Genomic DNA, 17,059 nt, shown 5'->3' on the forward strand with positions numbered 1-17,059 from the left:
GAGTGTGGTCTTTCCAGCCTGGCCTTCTGCCCACGCATGGCCCCCCACACCCCTGGGGCTAGCCTGCCCACTTGTTCCTGGGACGCCAGTGAGCAGAAGGCTGGTGACACGTAGTGGATGTCACTTTCGGGGCATAAAACGTGGTGGTATGGGGTGCACCTGTCGGGCCAGGGGTGTGGTATTTCCTGTCCAATTCTTAGAATCCAGAAACAGCTTCATTTAGCAATTCTGGGGATGGTGTTGTGACAGAGCACTGCCCGGGATTCAGCCCGAGATTCCGAGAGGAGCTCCCACCCCCTTCACAGGGCTGCCTGGGGTTTGTAGCAGAAGTGCTTGAGTTCCACACCTTGGTTTTTTTTTTTTAGACTATTCTCTTTGTATTTTCTAACTTCTTTTCTTGAAACCCAATAGAGCATTTAAAATCTTGGTCTGGTGTAGTGAAGTAGGTCCTTATCCGATTACTACAAGACTCCCTGGATGTAAGTAAAGCTACAAATTATAGAATGGAGGTTCTCAGCCCTGGCCACATATTAGAATCAACTGGGTAGCTTTAATTTTTTTTTTTTTTTTTTTAAGGAGGACATGTGCTTGAGCTGGGGAGGGGCACAGAGAGAGGGAGAGAGAATCCCATTGATCCCATGAACCATGCATGACCTGAGTCGAAATCAAGAGCCTGGTGCCCAACCGACTGAGCCACCCAGGTGTCCCGTGACCAGGTAGCTTTAAAAGAAAACCCTATGTCTAGGCCACACCCTGGACCAGTCAGAATTTCTGGGGTGGAGCCCAGCACCAGTACTTTTAAAGTTCCCAGGGCGAGTTACAGTCAGGGTTGAGAACTTCTAAGAGTTCGTAAGGACACTTGCTAATCCTCTACCACTTCTCAAATTCGGTGATACTCAGTTCTCCGGGAGGGCGGAGCTGGCTTTGAATCTCAGCGTCTTGTCTTTCTACCTGAACTACCTGGGCTGCTTACTTCACATCTCCAACATCAATGCCTTCCCAGGAATAACAGAAGCCCTCCCGCACAGGGTGTCTATGACAAATAAGATAAAACATGCAGGGCACCTGGGTGGCTCAGTCAGTTAAGTGTCAGACTTCGGCTCAGGTCATGATCTCACAGTTTTGTGAGTTCAAGCCCCATGTTGGGCTCTGTGCACTGACCATGGGAAGCCTGCTTAGGATTCTCTCCCTCTCTCTCTCTCCCTCTCTCTCTCTCCCTCTCTCTTTCTCTCTCTCTCCCTCTCTAGCTCGCACTCTCTCTGTCTCTCTCTCCCTCTCTAGCTCGCACTCTCTCTGTCTCTCTCAAAATAAATAAACAATTTTTTTGAAAAGTTAAAAAGAAAGATAAAACAGACAAAGCACTTAGTGCCTGATGCATGATAAACAGCCAATAAATGAAGCAGGAAGAAAAGGCAGTTCTGGGTTGCTCCTCAAGAGTCACAGAGACACCATGACCAAGATTAAAGACAAGTGTAGCCTCAGAGAAAGTATTTGAAGAGGACACAACAGGGAATTAGTATCCAGCGTACATAATGGAAAACACAGCCCAAAAGAAAAACGGAAAAAGGGACGCGAGCAGACAACACACAAAGGAAAGTCTGAATAATAAATGTTTGAGAGTTACCTTTGCCAGTAAGGAGCGGAATATAAATGAAATTAACAACATGCCATTTGCAACCATCAGAATGTCCAAAATATAACTTTAGAAATAAAAAATAATGAGGGGTCCATATTTGTCAGCGTGCGTAGATGCCCCAAATGGCCTCTTGAGGATAAAAGCAAGGGCTGGTAAGATACCATTTAGATACAGAAATTACTATTTACATACATTTCTTAAATTTTTTTAAATTTATTTTTGAGAGAGAAAAACAGCCCAAGCACGGAAGGGGCAGGAAGACAGGGAGACACAGAATCTGAAGCAGGCTCCAGGCTCTGAGCTGTCAGCACACAGCCCAAAGCAGGGCTTGAACTCACAAACCGTGAGATCATGACCTGAGCCGAAGTCAGACCTGAGCTTGACCTACTGAACCCTTATGTACATTTTTATTCACAAAACGCTACAACCCACTGTGTATGTGGTACAAAATATCAAAACGTGAGCATTTAGAATCCTTCCTTATCAGTCATGTCATTTATTTTTCGTTACAATAGGACATAAGCGCACAGGACAAAACGTTCATCGTTGCTAATTCCACACGGTGGTTACAGAGGTGTTTCGGTCAATGCTATTTTTTTTTTTGTAGTTTTCATTTTGGACCCAATTTTAAAAGAAAAAAAAACGCAGAATTGGAGATTTACAATATTTTAGAGCTCAGAACATGTGGCTGGTAGGCGGGGCTGCTGGTGAATGGTGACTGAGTGGATTCTGTGACCCCAACGCGGTCCCTCGTCTGTATTTGTATTCAAATCCTGATTCATCCGCCACTATTCCCAAGACACACAGCAAGAGCCTCCCTCCTCTGTATCTTGGGAGCCTGCATCTGTCACATCAAAGCCCTCCATCTTCAGGCTCTGACAATCTCGCCACTTGTCCCCAGGGTCATGCTGTCATGCTTATGCCAAATGGCGCTACCGAGGAGGACAAAACCCAGGACCTGGGCAGCACCCTGCCAGAGCCAGCAGGGACCACAGTTGTAAAGATAGCTTTATTTCTTAGCATGTACCTGCCCAGGCACAAACCACGGAATTCCTACAAAGATCTCACTGATTTAAGATTTAATGGTAGCAGAGATGCGATACAAAGCCTTCCATTAAGAACCAGGCATCTTCTTCTTGTCTCCTCAGCTTCCATAGGGGAAAAAAATGAGTCTTTTACAAAGCTGTTTCATACAATGTTATGTTAAATGAACAACAAATTACTTTTTCTTTTACTAGCTTTTAATGCTAATAGTGCCATTTATTCCTGACCTTCAGAAATATGAGATATTTTAAATGACAACATAAAGTGTTCTTGTTTGAAAACGCAAGCTACTTTAGACTGCATATTATTACTTATAAGTATAGCGTGTGTCAGCATCACACGGTTCAGCATCCCATTTGTATCTAACTGGTATATATTTCAGCTGACATTTATTGTTCTCCGGCATATGTGTCAAATTTCTTAATGATGACTCTGACAAAGGCATAGAGCTCGGTATATATAAATTACATTGGCTACCATGTAATCAGTGTTATCTATTAGAATGCTATTTGTGACAAATCATGCTCAAAATAAAAATTGAATTGATTTTTCTGTTATTTTAATATTGTGCTGCTCACAGCAAGCCTTTGATTGACTCTTAAACACTTTAATGTTCTATTTTTGTTTCAGGCAGATCAGAAATGGGATTTGCCCTATTTACGGAGCTAAAACAATTTGTAAAACCACAAAATCAACTTTCAAAAAACATATTTATTTTCCAGCCACAGGAGTAAATTTGGTGAAGTTATCATCACGGGGTCCACAACTTAGGGACGAAAGCTTCATATGCACATTTAATTTCTGTGCATCTATTTTCATCTAAATTCGATTTTAACTAAAATGCAGGGTATGAAAAGCCTCTGCAGGCCTTTGTCTCTATCTTGTCTCTCGACCAGTTGCAGCCTTTCTTCCCCCTGATTTGAGCTCCACATCACCTTGCTCTACTCCCTTTCAGCTGTGGGTTTGGACTATGTTCTATGCTCTGGATGCATGGAGGTTCTGTTTCCCAGAGCCTCCAAAGGGATCTCTCTTAAGGGAGGCACCTGCCTGAGCACCTGGGTGGCTCAGGCAGTTAAGCATCCGACTGTTGATTTCGGCTCAGGTCATGATCTCAAGGTTGTGAGATTGAGCCCCGTGCTGAGCGTGGAGCCTGCTTAATATTCTCTCTGCCCTTCCCCTGCTCCTTCTCTCTCTCTCACTCCCCTCCCCCCCCCCAAAAAAGAGGGCAACTGCCTGACCCAAATTACTTATAAAATGCATCACTTATGGTTAGATCCTGGCTGGTATCATAGATTCCTACCCTTGGGTTAACGTGTTGTTTAGAGCAGGGGTCGGCCAATGAGGGTCCCCCGGGATTTGAATGGCCCTCCAGCTAAGAATAGTTTTCGCATTTTTAAACGTTCTTTTACAAAACTCAAAAGAAGAATACTATTTCATGATACATGAAAATTATATGAAATTAAAATCTCAGTGTCTATAAATAAAGTTTTATGGGAACACAGCCACACTTGTTCATTTACATATTGTCTAAAGCTGCTTTCCTGCTAAAACTGCAGAACTGAGTATTTGCATCAGGGACCAGATGGTCCATGAAGCATTAAAAAAAAAAAAAAAAAAGGACTATCTGGCCTTTAGAGAGAAAGTTTTCAAACCTTGGGTTAGGAGGAAGGGCCTCAGTAATTTATGTCTTATTAAAAGGATTGGCACCTTCAGGGCAGGGTCTGAGGCAGCTCTCAAATAAAATGCCACTTTCGTGACAATAAATTTCATAGAAAGCTTTGTACACACATTGGCTTAAAGGTCCTCAAAGTGCTCACAAGTAGAACAAATGAGGAAGGACACTAAAGGAAATAAAACCTCAACCTTCATACAGCTGCAGATGTGATTAATGTGTACACAAATTATAAAATAAGTAAAAAATGCCCTTTAGACAAATGGGTTGAAAAATAAGCAGTCACCAAAATTGTGTTGAGCTCAAGCCAATGGAAGTGGCTTTAGGAAAAACGGGATTGAACCAAAGGTCTGTTAGCGGCTGCCAGCCCCCCAACCCTGAAGTGGGGGTCCGGGACTGTGGGAGCTAGGGAGGTGCCTCCGTAGCCTGATGGAGACGCCTGGCGAGAGTTGCCCTTGGCATGACCTTCAGGAGCGTGCATACCAGAAACGAGGCCTAAAGGACCTTGGGGCTGGGTGTTTGGCTCCTTCAGGCCACGGAATGCCTGGTGACCCTTCCTGATGGTACCCAGGCTGGTCGGGAAAGGTAGGGGTACACGTTCTCTCTCAGCCTTTGGAGAATCCAAACAAATCTGGTTTGAGTCCAAATACGAACATGGGCTGTTATTGGGGACACATTAGCCTCCTTTGGGGAGGCCTACTTTTGTAAGACTGATGGAGGCTGGTATACCCCATTCTCTCCGCCAAGTCCACCCCCATCAGCTGAAACAAACAAACAAACAAACAAACAAACAAAACCAAAGAGGCTTTCAAGGAGGGGGCAGATGGGGACTCTGGCTGCGGGGTCCGGCCACCTAATGACAGCTCTTGTGGAGTGCTGGGCTGGGCTGGGCTGGGCACCAGGGGAAACGTCACGGAATTTGTTAGGGAAGAGGCTGGGGGGCGGGGGGCTGGCGGTAATTTGCTTGAGGAACTTAGAGGCCTTCTGGGAAATGAGCTAAGACCCCAGCTCTTGAAACTCGTGGGGTGGAAGGGGTGCTGATGAGCAAGACTGAAAACAGGGCAGGCAGATGAGGGCCTCCAGTCTCTGGTCTCAATTAAATCTTTTAACTTCTGCCTTTTTGGTGTTTTTCCTTTCTTTTTTTTTTTTTTAAGTTTATTTATTTTGAGAAAGAGAGAGAGCAGGGGAGGGGCAGAGAGAGAGAGAATGCCACGGAGGCTCTGCACTGTCAGCTCAGAGCCTGACTCGGGGCTGGAACTCACGAACTGTGAGATCATAACCTGAGCAAGCAAGCGCCAGGCACCTAACAGACTGAGCCACCCAGGGGCCCTGATTTGTTGTTGTTTTTCTTTTCTAGAGTCTTTAGCTTGGCCAAGGTTCGCCCATCAGCCTTGCGCCACCAAAATGCCATGCCTTTTGTGTGCATGATCTGATTTAACCCTCTCAACCTCGTGAAGAAGGAAGTGTCACTTTATAACAGAACACTGAGGCTGGGAGTGGTTGAGTTCCTCACTCCAGATCACCCAGCAGTCACATGCCCCCCCCCCCCCCCCCCGCCCCGCCCCCCCCCGCCCCAGAGCCTAGCTCTCAACATCCTGAACCGCAGTATACTGGCTCTATCACATTATTACACTTCTGGGTGTCTCGTTTATACCCGTCTCTTTTCTTTCTGAATCGATCCGATGTTGACACCACGGCTCATTTAGCGGTGGTTTGTGTTACGGTGACAATGCTGCTGCAGAGGACGTACCAGTGGGGCTTGAAGGTGAGGTGTGCAGACTCTGGCCTCGGGCTGCCTGGGTTCAAGTTCTGGCTCTGCCATTTATCGTCTGTGTGACCCTGAGCAGCAGATGAATAAACTGCAAGAGGAAAAGGTTTATAATACTACTACTTAAATAAGCTATTCCAGGCAAAGGGCGTAGGAAGAGCCGGACATAAGGAGGGACATTAGCAGCCGCTTCTGTTTTTTATTATTGGCCAATCGTGCGTGTTCCGCCTACCTCCTGGGGTAGAATTCCTGGAAGAAATGTACAGCAGTGGAGAACATTTTATTATTAGTGGCCAGGAGCCCGGGTTCTGAACCGTTTTCTATGAATAATTCTCTGTGTGGGCTCCAAGACATAACACCCCCACTCCCAGCCTATGTCAGCAACGGTCCCAGGCCCTTTTACCTCAATGGTAATTGACAATAACAATATTGACTGAGCACGTGTGGACCAGATTTACCCGCCTAATCTCTTCATCTTCATAACCAATCATGCTACTGAGTGAGCTGTTTTGTTGCCTTCATTTTACAAAGTAGGACTTTGAGGCTCAGAGAGGTTAAGGAAAGAATCCAGAGTCACACAGTCAGAAAAAAACAAAACAAAACAAAACAAAACAAAACAAAACAAAACAAAACAAAAGAGTTGAGCTATGCCTCCTGGCCACAGGCCTCATGGCTGTGCTGGAGCAAAGTCAAAGCTGTGATTGAGATCCTGTTTAGAGCCAGCCTGTCACCCCTCTGGGATGGGGAGTGAGACCAAGAAACCTGGCCACCCCCTCCCAGTACCTGGCCCCTGGGGGGATTCTCACACGGGGAGATAAAGAAGTGACCACAAAGGAGCACTTTAACGCTCAAGAAGCCAAACTCTCCCGACAAAAGGCCCCCGTTGTTCCAAGCAACAGTGCAAACCCTCTCGCTCAGTTTCTTTAGTGTCTTCAGACCCAGAAAAATTTGTCTTATCAGGTAATGGAATTGTTTTTAGTGGCAAGAATGAGCTCATTACGGATGCAGCTTGTGCTAATTATGATAATTTGCTGTGCAGTAAAATCACCTCCCTACCTCCCCCGACAGACGACGCTCCAGAAATTATAGGCTAGGGAGAAACAGCAAGGACAAAGATTAAGGAAAAGAATTGCAGTGCGGAACTGCTTCTACAAAAGGAGTTACAGATTTGCACATTGAACTTGGTTGATCTGAATCACGAAGTTGGAGAAGAATTAGATACTATGAAACAATTCTTGATTGCCTTTATTCAAGTCTGTTACCTCTGTCACTGGGTTGTTTTTTGCTTTCATTTTACAGTCCAAGGCAATTTTTAAAGGTGGTATCAAATGAATTAGTCAGTGACTTAAATACTCTTGTCATGGATAAGATCAAAACGAGTGATCTTTGCAAGGAATCATTTCAATCCTGGCACCCCTTGATCTCACGGGCAAAGAGCTAAATAACCTTGAGTCCAGAGCAAACTCTGCAAATTCTGTGAGTTTGGCAACCAAAAAGATACCTCTTCGGTATCACTCATTTCTGAGTGCCGCAGAGGTGCGTCAGGCTGGGCCACCTGCCCTAGGTAGGAGGCAGATCTATCTCCCATTTTCCTTTCTGGATGGTGGGGCCCCAGGGTTTTAAGAAAGTTGGAAAAAAATCTTGTCTATATTCTCTTCCAGCCCTTTGAACAAGAGGCCAGGTACCTTCTACTGAGATGTGGCTTTTTTCCTCTACACATACAATCCCCAGAAGATTAAAACAGCTAAGATTTTTAAAAATAACATTTTTGTCCTGATTATGAAAACAATACCTGTTGGCTGTGAAAAACTAGAAGGCATGCACACAATAAAAATAACTAGTGATATATCATCATCCAAATAACCATTGGAAGCATTATGGGTTAGTGTCCTCTCCACTCCCCCAACTGTTTTTTAAATAAAAAACAAGATTTGTGTGTGTGTGTGTGTGTGTGTGCGCGCGCGCGCACGCGCGCATGGACGCGCACACATGCATTTGTGTGTGTATACGTGGGGTCACTGTTATTATACAGTTTTATGGCCTGTTTTTCATGTCCTGTATTATAAATATTTGTCTATAACAATACTTTTCTATCACATTATTTTTTAATAATGGGATATACTGTAACCCTGAGTCTTATGAGGTTTGGGTTGTTGTTTTGTTTTATATGACAATCACCCTGTACACACATCCTTGGTTGTTTCCCTGGACTAGGAAAAATTTCTGCGCCAGGGCCCCTCTGGCTGGCCAGTGAAAGCTGTGAGTGTCTTTTCACAGTGCTTTAAAATGCAGAAAGTAAAATACATGAAATTATGTGAAATATGACCAAAACATTAAACAGGACAAATTTGTGAACTAACCATATGTTTCTTTATATATAGATTGAATAACAATATATAGAGGGTAGATATAGTAGCTTGAATAACTACATAATGATAAAGCAGTGATCAGCACTACCATTATTTTAAGCTGTTTGCAACAAATGTCAGATGATATGTACAGATCTGTGGCTTCCATTAGGATGAAGGGATAGGTGTGACTACAGCTTGTTGCATACATGAAGGGAATACTAAATCACACCTGGAGGCTCATAAAAACAAATGTGTAACTTTTTTCTCATCAAAGCTCTTTATGCTCATCAGAGGTAAAGATCTGACCCCCGATTTCTGCCCGGGGAACCCTGGTGAAAATTCCCACCCGGGGCAGAGTACTGTGTCTTTTGGCTCTGCCTGTTTCTGACCTTTTGATGCCTCCTGGTCTCGCTGCTCCAGGAGCTGCATTTGATGCCTTCTGAGAGCCAGTGGCTGCCAAACGAGGTCAGAGAGAGTGCCTGTTCGTGGCAGCAGGAGGTAAGCCAGTGCTGTGGGTTGAACTGTGTCCCCGCAAAACGATACATCAAAGTCCTAACCCCCAGCACCCCAGACTATGACTTATTTGGAAATAGGCTCATTGTAGGTGTCCTTCAAGAAGACTGCTGTGTGAAGACACAGAGACGCAGAGGGACACTGTGTGACCATAAAGACAGAGATTATAGTTACGTACCAAGGAAGGCCAAGGATTGCCAGCAAACCACCAGGAGCTGGGAAGAGGCAAGGAAGGATTCTCCCTTAAGGCTGCAGAGGAAGCATGGTCCTATTAACACCTTGAATTTGGATTTCTAGCTTCCAGAACTGGGAGGCAATAAACTTCTGTTGCCTCATGGTACCTGTCTGAGGTAGTGTTCCGGCAGCCCTAGGAGACAAATACTCTCGTGTCTGCCAGTCGGGGTCTCCTGGGGACTGGGATTTGAGACACTGGGGTTGGTGGGCATGGCATCTGTCCCACCAGTGGGAACTGCCATACTGGGACCCAAGATGGCTGATGGGGATTGATGGTTAGAGGGCTGGGCTAGGGCTTCAGGAAGAGTCTGATCCAGGTGCACACAGTTCCCTCAAGGTAAGGAAGAGATGGGCCTCTCTCCCTGGATTTTCTTAATGGCAGCATGACCTGCAACCCCCGTCCCCATGGAAACCTTCAGTGTGCTGAGAAGCAACCTCTTTATTCCCACACAACAACAAAAGGTCTTTGTCATTAATGACATCTTATGGCCGAACAGGGTGCAGGTGGCAGTCGGAAGGATTCTTAGGTTTTGAAAGTTCCCTAGTGCCTGTTGGGTGTGGGTCAGGACCTGGTTCTCATGTAAGAATGGTGAGCTTTTGAGTCTCCCCTCTCCTTGAGAGGCTGTCTGCATCAGCTTTCTGCATACTTTGCTGAGGACAGTGGCTCTAGATAAATCTTGCCGTTGTAGGACATACTTGATCTCTGGGCACAGCCACACGTCACTGGAGGTCTGGGGTCCTCGGTCGGGGGTCTTCCGTGGGCAGGATAGCTACCACCTGAAAGAGAAACCATCCCAACTGGTTGCAGGCAGATGGCCCAGCTAAGCAGCGAGGCTCTTGCCAACATTTCATCCCCTTCTTAAAAGTACTGGGAAGGCAAGAAGGAGGACTCCCTTACCTGGGATAGAAAACTCCGGATATTTCAGCAGCAGCCCTTCGTGCTGCAAAACCTTTGGAGAAGGAGCAGAAGAAGGCTGTGTGGACCCGACTCCATATATTCTAAAGAACAAAAGTCATAGACTTACTCCTTTTTTTTTTTTTAATAATAAAAAGAAGAAATATAATCTCTGCAAGTCCTATGTGAGCAGAGCATGTTTCTTTCTAATCCTTACATTTATCCTAAAATGAAAGGATTATTGAATCTCCATTTTGCAGAAGGGAAAACCGAGGCCAAAGAGCTGCCCTACGTGTCCACACCACATCCCTCCCTCGGTCCTTGGGGCCTTAGGTTGCTGCCAGGACATGTGGCCCTCCCAGCCTCTCCCCTACAAACTAGCCAAGACCAAACGCAAGGCTTCTGAAGAATGCTGGGTGGGGTGAGGAGTGGAGGGGAGCTGCCCGCCTTGAAGGCCCCAGTTATAAACGAGACCCCCTTCCATAAAATAAATCAAATGTAAAAGGACCCCTAGAGCTGGGGTGGGGCATCCGGGAAGCTCCCACCCCAACATCTGCTCTCTCCCTGGTTCCTGTCGCCTGTGGCTACGCCGCAAGCCCGACTTACTCCTCGTACGGCTTCAGGTGAGCCTTCCTGGCCTGCTCCATGATGTCTAGGAAGTCTCTGTAGCAGTTTCTGGCCATGACGGTGTACCGTGTGGCGCAGCCTAATTCAGTGACCCTGGCCCTGGGGAGGTAGCCGGCCCAGCCAGGGATCGGGGGCTCCCGGAGAGGTTTCTTTATGCGTTTGCATTCTGTAAAGATACCGTGCTTCCTGAGGGCTTTGGGAAGCCACACAGCGAGCTGGCACCCCAGCAGCTACCCCGGCGAGCCCCGAGGCCCCCAGATGCCCGAAGCGCAGCTCTCGCGGCTTGGCTGAGACTGTGTACCAGGGACCCTGGTAGGGGCTTTGCAAATACCGCCTCATTTCATTCTCTCACGAACTGTAAGAAGTTGAGAGCATCATCACCTACACCTTACAGGAGGAGACACAGACCTTAAAGAAGTCAAGAGCGTTTTGGCCAAGGTCACACGGCAAGGAAGTGGTAGGGCCAGGCTTCAAACCTGCGTCGGTCTGATTCTCTAGTTTTTTTCTCTTCAACAGACCCTGCTCCCACATCGCTCTTTTGCAGTTTACGTAAAGGAATCAGGAAAAGCAACCAGGTTAGAAGGGAGCACGTCAGGCTGAGCACCAGGAACCTGCCTTCAGGTCACAAACGACTCTGGCTGACTGACCCTGGGCCACTTCGCGTTTGTGAGATGAAAGAGAACGGCCCGCCTGCCTCTTTTGGCTGCTGTCAGAATAGAATTAGGCCACAGAGTTCCAGAACCTCAGAGCTGAACGCACCGCAGGGAGAATCTAGTCCATCCTTCCCTGCACTGGATGAAGGAACTGGAGTCCAGAGAGGGGAAGCAATGTATCCTACGTCACTCAGCGAACAGTCACAGAACCGGGCTAAAGCCTAAACTCCAAAGGCAGATGCTCTTCGTTATGGCTTGGACAACTGGAAAGCACAAGCAACATGTGAGTCAGCCGCCCCACACAACCAGAGTAACAATAAGAAAGGCAATGCTGGAGTCCGTTACGTTTCCTCTAGGCTTTCAGACCTTAAACATGGTCTAGGGCAAATCATCGCTGTGATTAGCATTACATAACCGCACCATCAGTTGTTTCCGTCTTTGTGGTTGTTCCTCCAGGCCAACCCCTTCCTACCCAGCTAGTACCTGCAAGAGCTGGGTTCGAACCGAGGTCTGACCTCAGACAAGGGTCACCACCACCTCCGCAGACTCAATTCCCTCAGCTCTAAAATGGGAATAATAGGGGCGCCTGGGTGGCTCAGTCGGTTAAGCGCCAAACTTCAGCTCAAGTCATGATCTCGCGGTTCGTGGGTTTGAGCCCCACATCAGGTTCTGTGCTGACAGCTTGGAGCCTGGAGCCTGCTTTGGATTCTGTGTCCCCCACTCTCTCTCTGCCTTCCTCTGCTCACGTTCTGTCTCTCTCAAAAATAAACATTAAAAATTTTTAAAAATAAAATAAAATGGGAATAATAGCATCAGAGTCATAGCACTGCCATTCATGAAATAATAGTGCCCCGCACAGAGAAGGCAACTAAAACTGAGAGGGTAGGTAAGGCCCGAACATTCGTGGTGACTTGCCAGGGGTCTCAGTTCCCAGCACCTTCTTGCCTGACCAGGACCATGTCCCTCTCCCCCCCGAGAAATGTTTCTTTCTTATCTTCGGGGGCCAAGCCTTTCCATCCCGCACCACTGCCTGGGGATTTGGAACGGGTGCTGGATTCCATGCCCCCCCCCAACCCGTGGCGGCCCAGGGGCCCTGCCGGACCCTGCCCTTGTGCCCAGGGGGTGAGGGGGCTGGTTTCCAGGAGCCGCTACCCAAAGTTAGGGGGTGGTACTGCCGGCAGTACTGGTGCAGCGCCCGCAGGACCGTCTCTTCGGAGCAGATGGGTTTCAGTTTACGGGAAGTGGCCACCGAGCACCGAAATTCCTCCAGCTGGTTTTTATATAGCTGTGTGCTCTCCTGGAAGGTTCTCAAGCACTGGGACACGTCGTCCTTGCCGGTGGAGCCCTGGCAGCTAAGGTAGGGCACGAAGCCTGCAAGAGCCCACGAATCACAGCCTTCAGCAAGGCGATCAGAACCTGCAGAAACTCCCCAGAACCTCAGCCTCCTCCCCACCCTCCCCCACCCCCTGGGTGGCAGTCCTCCCTTGGCCAATGACACTGCATTTTCCCAAAGGCCATTAACACAAGTGGGGCTGTTGTTTGCGCTGCGCTGGGCCCTCCCAAGGCCACAAAAAAAAAAAAAATGACCTCGGAGCTGGGGAGGGAAGGCCCATTTCTACAAAGACGATGGCAGTAATATTCTTTGATAGCAAGGCCCCCGATGTCAGTCTGAACAGCAAATGGGGAAAGCATTTAATGGGCCAAAATGATAGTCTGAGGAGTAATTGAAATTATTTCATCTTTTTAGAGAGAAAGCTTATTTTCCTTGACACGTCCCAAATGCAATTTGGGATCTTTTTTTGTCGGACCATCGGGGGAAATTGTGGGCTTATTAAAAGCTGAGACCTATTACACACACACAAAAAGGTAAATTCATTATCTAGGAGGTCCACCCCCTAGAACAATTTTTCGCCATTTCCCACAAAATAACATGTAATCATTACTATTAGTATGGGTAAAACACAAGTATTTATTTAAACTAGATGCTGAATCCTAGGGACTATAATATTGTCACAATAAAACTCTCTCTCTCTTTTTTAAAGAATGGATGAGGGAAAACTGGCTAAGAATTTGGTTTTAAATGGCTAGAGAGATAAAGAAATAAATACCACTCACTCGTTCCTGAAGCCCGGACATTTTGCCTTTGTCCCTAAAGAAAACCTGACCGCAGAGTTAAAAGCAGAACTCCTGCCTCCCACACCATGTGAGAAGCTGTTTCTGGAAGAATCTAATTTCTAAACTGATGAAGTTCTCCACCTACTAGTTAGTGTCCCCAACCCTGGCAATTCAAAGATACCCCAGTGTGGTGGGGAGGGGGGACCATAGAAACTGAGGGGCCCTGCGACCAGGTCCTCCCCTGCCCTGCAGGGATTTTATGTGCTTGTGTATGTGCACACACACGGGAGGCCACAAGCTACCCTCGCTGAGTCTTGCTAAGGGCCAGGACATCTTAAATAGCTTGCGTGTGCTGGCTCCTTCCTTCTCACAACAACCGGGTGAGATATCCGTCATTATCCTGTGTAGAACTGTGTCTCCCAAATAGCTATGTCCAAGTCTAGTCCCTGGGACCTGCAAATGGGACCTTATCTGGCAATACGGTCTTTGTAGCCGTCATGAAGTTTTGGAAAATGAGACTGTCCTTGGCCAAGGATGGGGCCCTAAATCCAACCATCTCTGTCTTAGTCCGCTGTCTATGTCTGGCCAGCTGACTAGGCCAGTAGAGGCTACTTGTCAAAAGCTAAAGCATCCTTTAGCTTCTGAGGATACTTGTCGAAAGCACTCCATTATAAGAGAAGGGAAAGGGAGGTTGAGAAAGAGACACCGAGATGCAGGGCAGTGTGAAGATGGAGGCCAAGATTGGGGCTGAGCTACAAGCGAAGAGACAGACGAGGCCACCAGAAACCGGAAGTGAAGAAGCACCCTCCTCTGCAGGCTTCAGAGAGAGCATGGCCCAACCAAACCTGGATTTCAGCAGGCTAGCCTCCAGAGCTGTGAGAGAACAAATATCTGTTGTCTTAAACAGAGCCCTAAGAGGGGGCGCCCGGGGGGCTCAGTCGGTTGAGCGTCCGACTTTGGCTCAGGTCATGATCTAGTGGTTCATGAGGTCGGGCCCCACACTGGGCTCTGTGCTGACAGCTCAAAGCCTGGAGCCTGCCTCAGACTCTGTGTCTCCTTCTCTCTCGCCCTCTCTCCCACTCATCCTCCCTCTCCCTCTCTCTCTCAAAATATAAATATTAAACATTTTTAAAAAAAGAATAAACAGAGCTCTAAGAAACTAATACACCCATTTAGTAGGCACTTATACTTACCACAGAAAGTAAATCATACACGCAGTGGCCACACAGGGGCTGAAACCTCAGTTTGTTAGAATTCAAAGCCTGTTCCCTAAACCAGCCAGTGGGCTAAGGGGTGAGGCCCGGCAGCCTTGAATACCCGCCCTGCACCTCCTCTCCTAAGAACACCTATCTGTGAGAGCTGGGAGCCTATGAGGACCACTGCATTTGTCACAGGGACATGACTTAGTAAGTTCCTGATGGCCCAGAAGCCTGAGGAGGAGCACCTTTAGGTAGAATGACCAACTGTCCCTGTTTGCCAAGGACTTAGGGGCTTCATGGGACACAGGACTTTCAGTGCTAAAACCAGGGCCATTCCAGACAAACCAGGGCACTTGCCCACTCTTCCTCTGGGGGGTGCAGAAGGAATGGGACCATAAGAACAGTCCTTGTGCAAGAGTTGAGAACGTCTACTTGGGAAAAATGACAGGGTCTCAGCTTATTCATTGTGTCTGTCCCCACAGCATTGTGTCTATCCTGGCCCAAACGCACTCAAGGGACATTCCGTGCTTCCTGCACACCAGGCCACGTCCTGGGAGATCTGGCCTAAGTTATATCTCTCCATTCATCAGAGCCCAGTTATCAGCCGTCTTCAGCAAAGGAGTGCTTTCCGCAAGTGTCCTAAAGAAACTAAAGTGTCTGTACTGGCCCAACTGGCCAGAAAGACACGGACAGTGGACCAACACAGGGACAGTGACCAGGACCAGAGCACATCGGCAGGGCACGTCACCACTTACCGCTGTAGCCTGGTGTGACCGGCAGGTGTCTCATGAAGGTCTTGGAAGACTCCATGATTTCACTGTCTGTTGATGAAGGGGAGAGGGAATGAAATTGTCTAATCAAATGTCCCTGTCTCAAGAACGCACTGTACGCATGTGTGCTAGAGTCCCTGGGAGTGGAATGACCCTGCCAGGGGGTTGGGAAAGAGAGGCAGCACTGCCATCTTAACACAGAACCAGCAGATAAAACCAATGCTCTAATTTCACCTTTTACATGAACTTAGATAGAGTGTGTGTAGAGCACCCCCCTCAGGGTCTCCCCTCCTGGGGCCTCCTCCGTCCACCCAACCTTCTTCCTATCCATCCATCCATCCATCCATCCATCCAGCAATCATGAACTGTATACTCACTGTGGCCAACACCTGTCATGAGGATAGAAATATAAAGATGAGCAAGATCCAGAGGCCCCCACGTGAAGCTCCTGAACCTCACACAAGGGAAGAGAAGAAGTACCCCTAGCCCCAGAGCCTTTCTTTTTCCAGGTGGAAAAGGTTGCAGTGCTGATTTCTGCTGTCCCCCACCACCAAATGTCTGAAGACATTTTTGGTTGTCACAACTGGGGTACGAGGTGCTGCTGGTATCTAGTGAGTTAGAGGCCAAGGATGCTGCTAAACAACGAAGAATTAGAGTCAGTTCCAGCTGGAAGGGCTCGGAAGTCCCCAAAGGTTGGCATAGAGTCCAAGATGGGTGAGGGGTGGGGGGGCGTATGGCCGCAGCATGTTTATGGGATGCTGCCTCCCCAAACAGACCCCTCCCTTCTTCTGGGATGGGCTGGGTCCCCTCCACTGGGACAGGGCCTGTATCTGGGCACCTGGTTACAAGGCCAAGCCAGCTCATCTCTCACAAGTGGTGCCCTGGCCACCAGGACAGGTGGTCTTGGGGGCGGAGGGGGGCTACAGTCAGGGTTTAGTCAGCAGCGATGGGAATTTTAAACACACTCAGACATTGACAGAACACTTGCTGTGACACAGCCCACCCAGGACTATATTCTTGGTGAATCGTCTTCGCCGCCCTAAGGGTTAGTTCCCACTTGAGCCCCCCATTGATAGAGGAGAAAAATGAAGGCCAAGAAGCTAAGTAACCTGTCTGCGGGTTCTCCCGCCCAAGGAGGTCTGAACGGACATCTACACTCTGAGGGCGCGTATATAACATAACTGTTACCCAAAAGCGCGGCCCTGGCGTATGGGCGGCACCTGGCGCAGGTGAGTGGTGGCCTGGGCGGTTCCTCTGAGCAGCGAAATCCCAGAGGAGGAACGTGGAGAGGAGGTAACCGGGGATGGGCGCCCGGGAAGGGGTCCGAAAGCGAGGTCACAGCCCCCTACTCCCTCTCCCCGGCCACTCCCACATCCTCACTCCGGTGGGCTTAGACCTCCACAGGCCAGCAGCCCTCCGGGCCTCCGCCTTCCCGCCGGCCTTTGTGCGCTCACCCCCGGAAGAAGGAGGGGCCGGACCCCGGCTGCCCCTCCCCCTCGCTCAACTCTCCTGCCCTTGACTTCACCTCTCCCCACAGGCCAGGTGCAGATGAACACGAGTAGATGTAGATGCGGCTGCGCCT

At 48.2% G+C, this 17,059-nt stretch overlaps 1 protein-coding gene and 1 long non-coding RNA gene across 5 annotated transcripts; both read right to left on the reverse strand.

The window, feature by feature from the left end:
• Positions 1-6,305: 6,305 nt before the first annotated feature.
• On the reverse strand, positions 6,306-8,944 carry LOC120235173. Its single transcript, XR_005529330.1, has 2 exons — positions 8,861-8,944; positions 6,306-6,369 (listed from the first exon to the last, which is right to left on the reverse strand). It is a non-coding gene; the product is annotated as an uncharacterized LOC120235173 (long non-coding RNA).
• A 116-nt stretch (positions 8,945-9,060) lies between these two features.
• CUNH10orf82 (chromosome unknown C10orf82 homolog) lies at positions 9,061-16,865 on the reverse strand. 4 transcript variants are annotated; one of them, XR_005529329.1, is made up of 7 exons: positions 16,666-16,865; positions 15,463-15,528; positions 12,546-12,764; positions 10,720-10,906; positions 10,117-10,217; positions 9,788-9,995; positions 9,061-9,125 (listed from the first exon to the last, which is right to left on the reverse strand). XR_005529329.1 is itself a non-coding variant. In XM_039237351.1 (6 exons), exons 2-6 carry the CDS (start codon positions 15,515-15,517, stop codon positions 9,850-9,852), a joined length of 708 nt encoding a protein of 235 aa, XP_039093282.1. In that variant the 5' UTR covers positions 15,518-15,528; positions 16,698-16,865; the 3' UTR covers positions 9,638-9,849. The 4 variants fall into 4 exon arrangements, 3 of the variants coding, with proteins under 3 accessions (XP_039093282.1, XP_039093280.1, XP_039093281.1); XM_039237351.1 differs by lacking the exon at positions 9,061-9,125 and having other exon boundaries at positions 9,638-9,995; positions 16,698-16,865; XM_039237349.1 differs by lacking the exon at positions 9,061-9,125 and having other exon boundaries at positions 9,638-9,995.
• Positions 16,866-17,059: the final 194 nt, after the last annotated feature.

Source organism: Hyaena hyaena, unplaced genomic scaffold, assembly GCF_003009895.1.
Source record: "Hyaena hyaena isolate Hyena2069 unplaced genomic scaffold, ASM300989v1 scaffold_124, whole genome shotgun sequence".
NCBI lineage: Eukaryota > Metazoa > Chordata > Mammalia > Carnivora > Hyaenidae > Hyaena > Hyaena hyaena.

Coding starts and splice junctions, on each gene's coding strand:
- CUNH10orf82 (XM_039237351.1), bottom strand. CDS start 15,517: ATGGAGTCTTCCAAGACCTTCATGAGACACCTGCCGGTCACACCAGGC. Junction 12,765..15,462: donor GGTCACACCAGGCTACAGCG/GTAAGTGGTGAC, acceptor GGGCTCTTGCAG/GCTTCGTGCCCTACCTTAGC. Junction 9,996..10,116: donor TCCGGAGTTTTCTATCCCAG/GTAAGGGAGTCC, acceptor TTTCTCTTTCAG/GTGGTAGCTATCCTGCCCAC.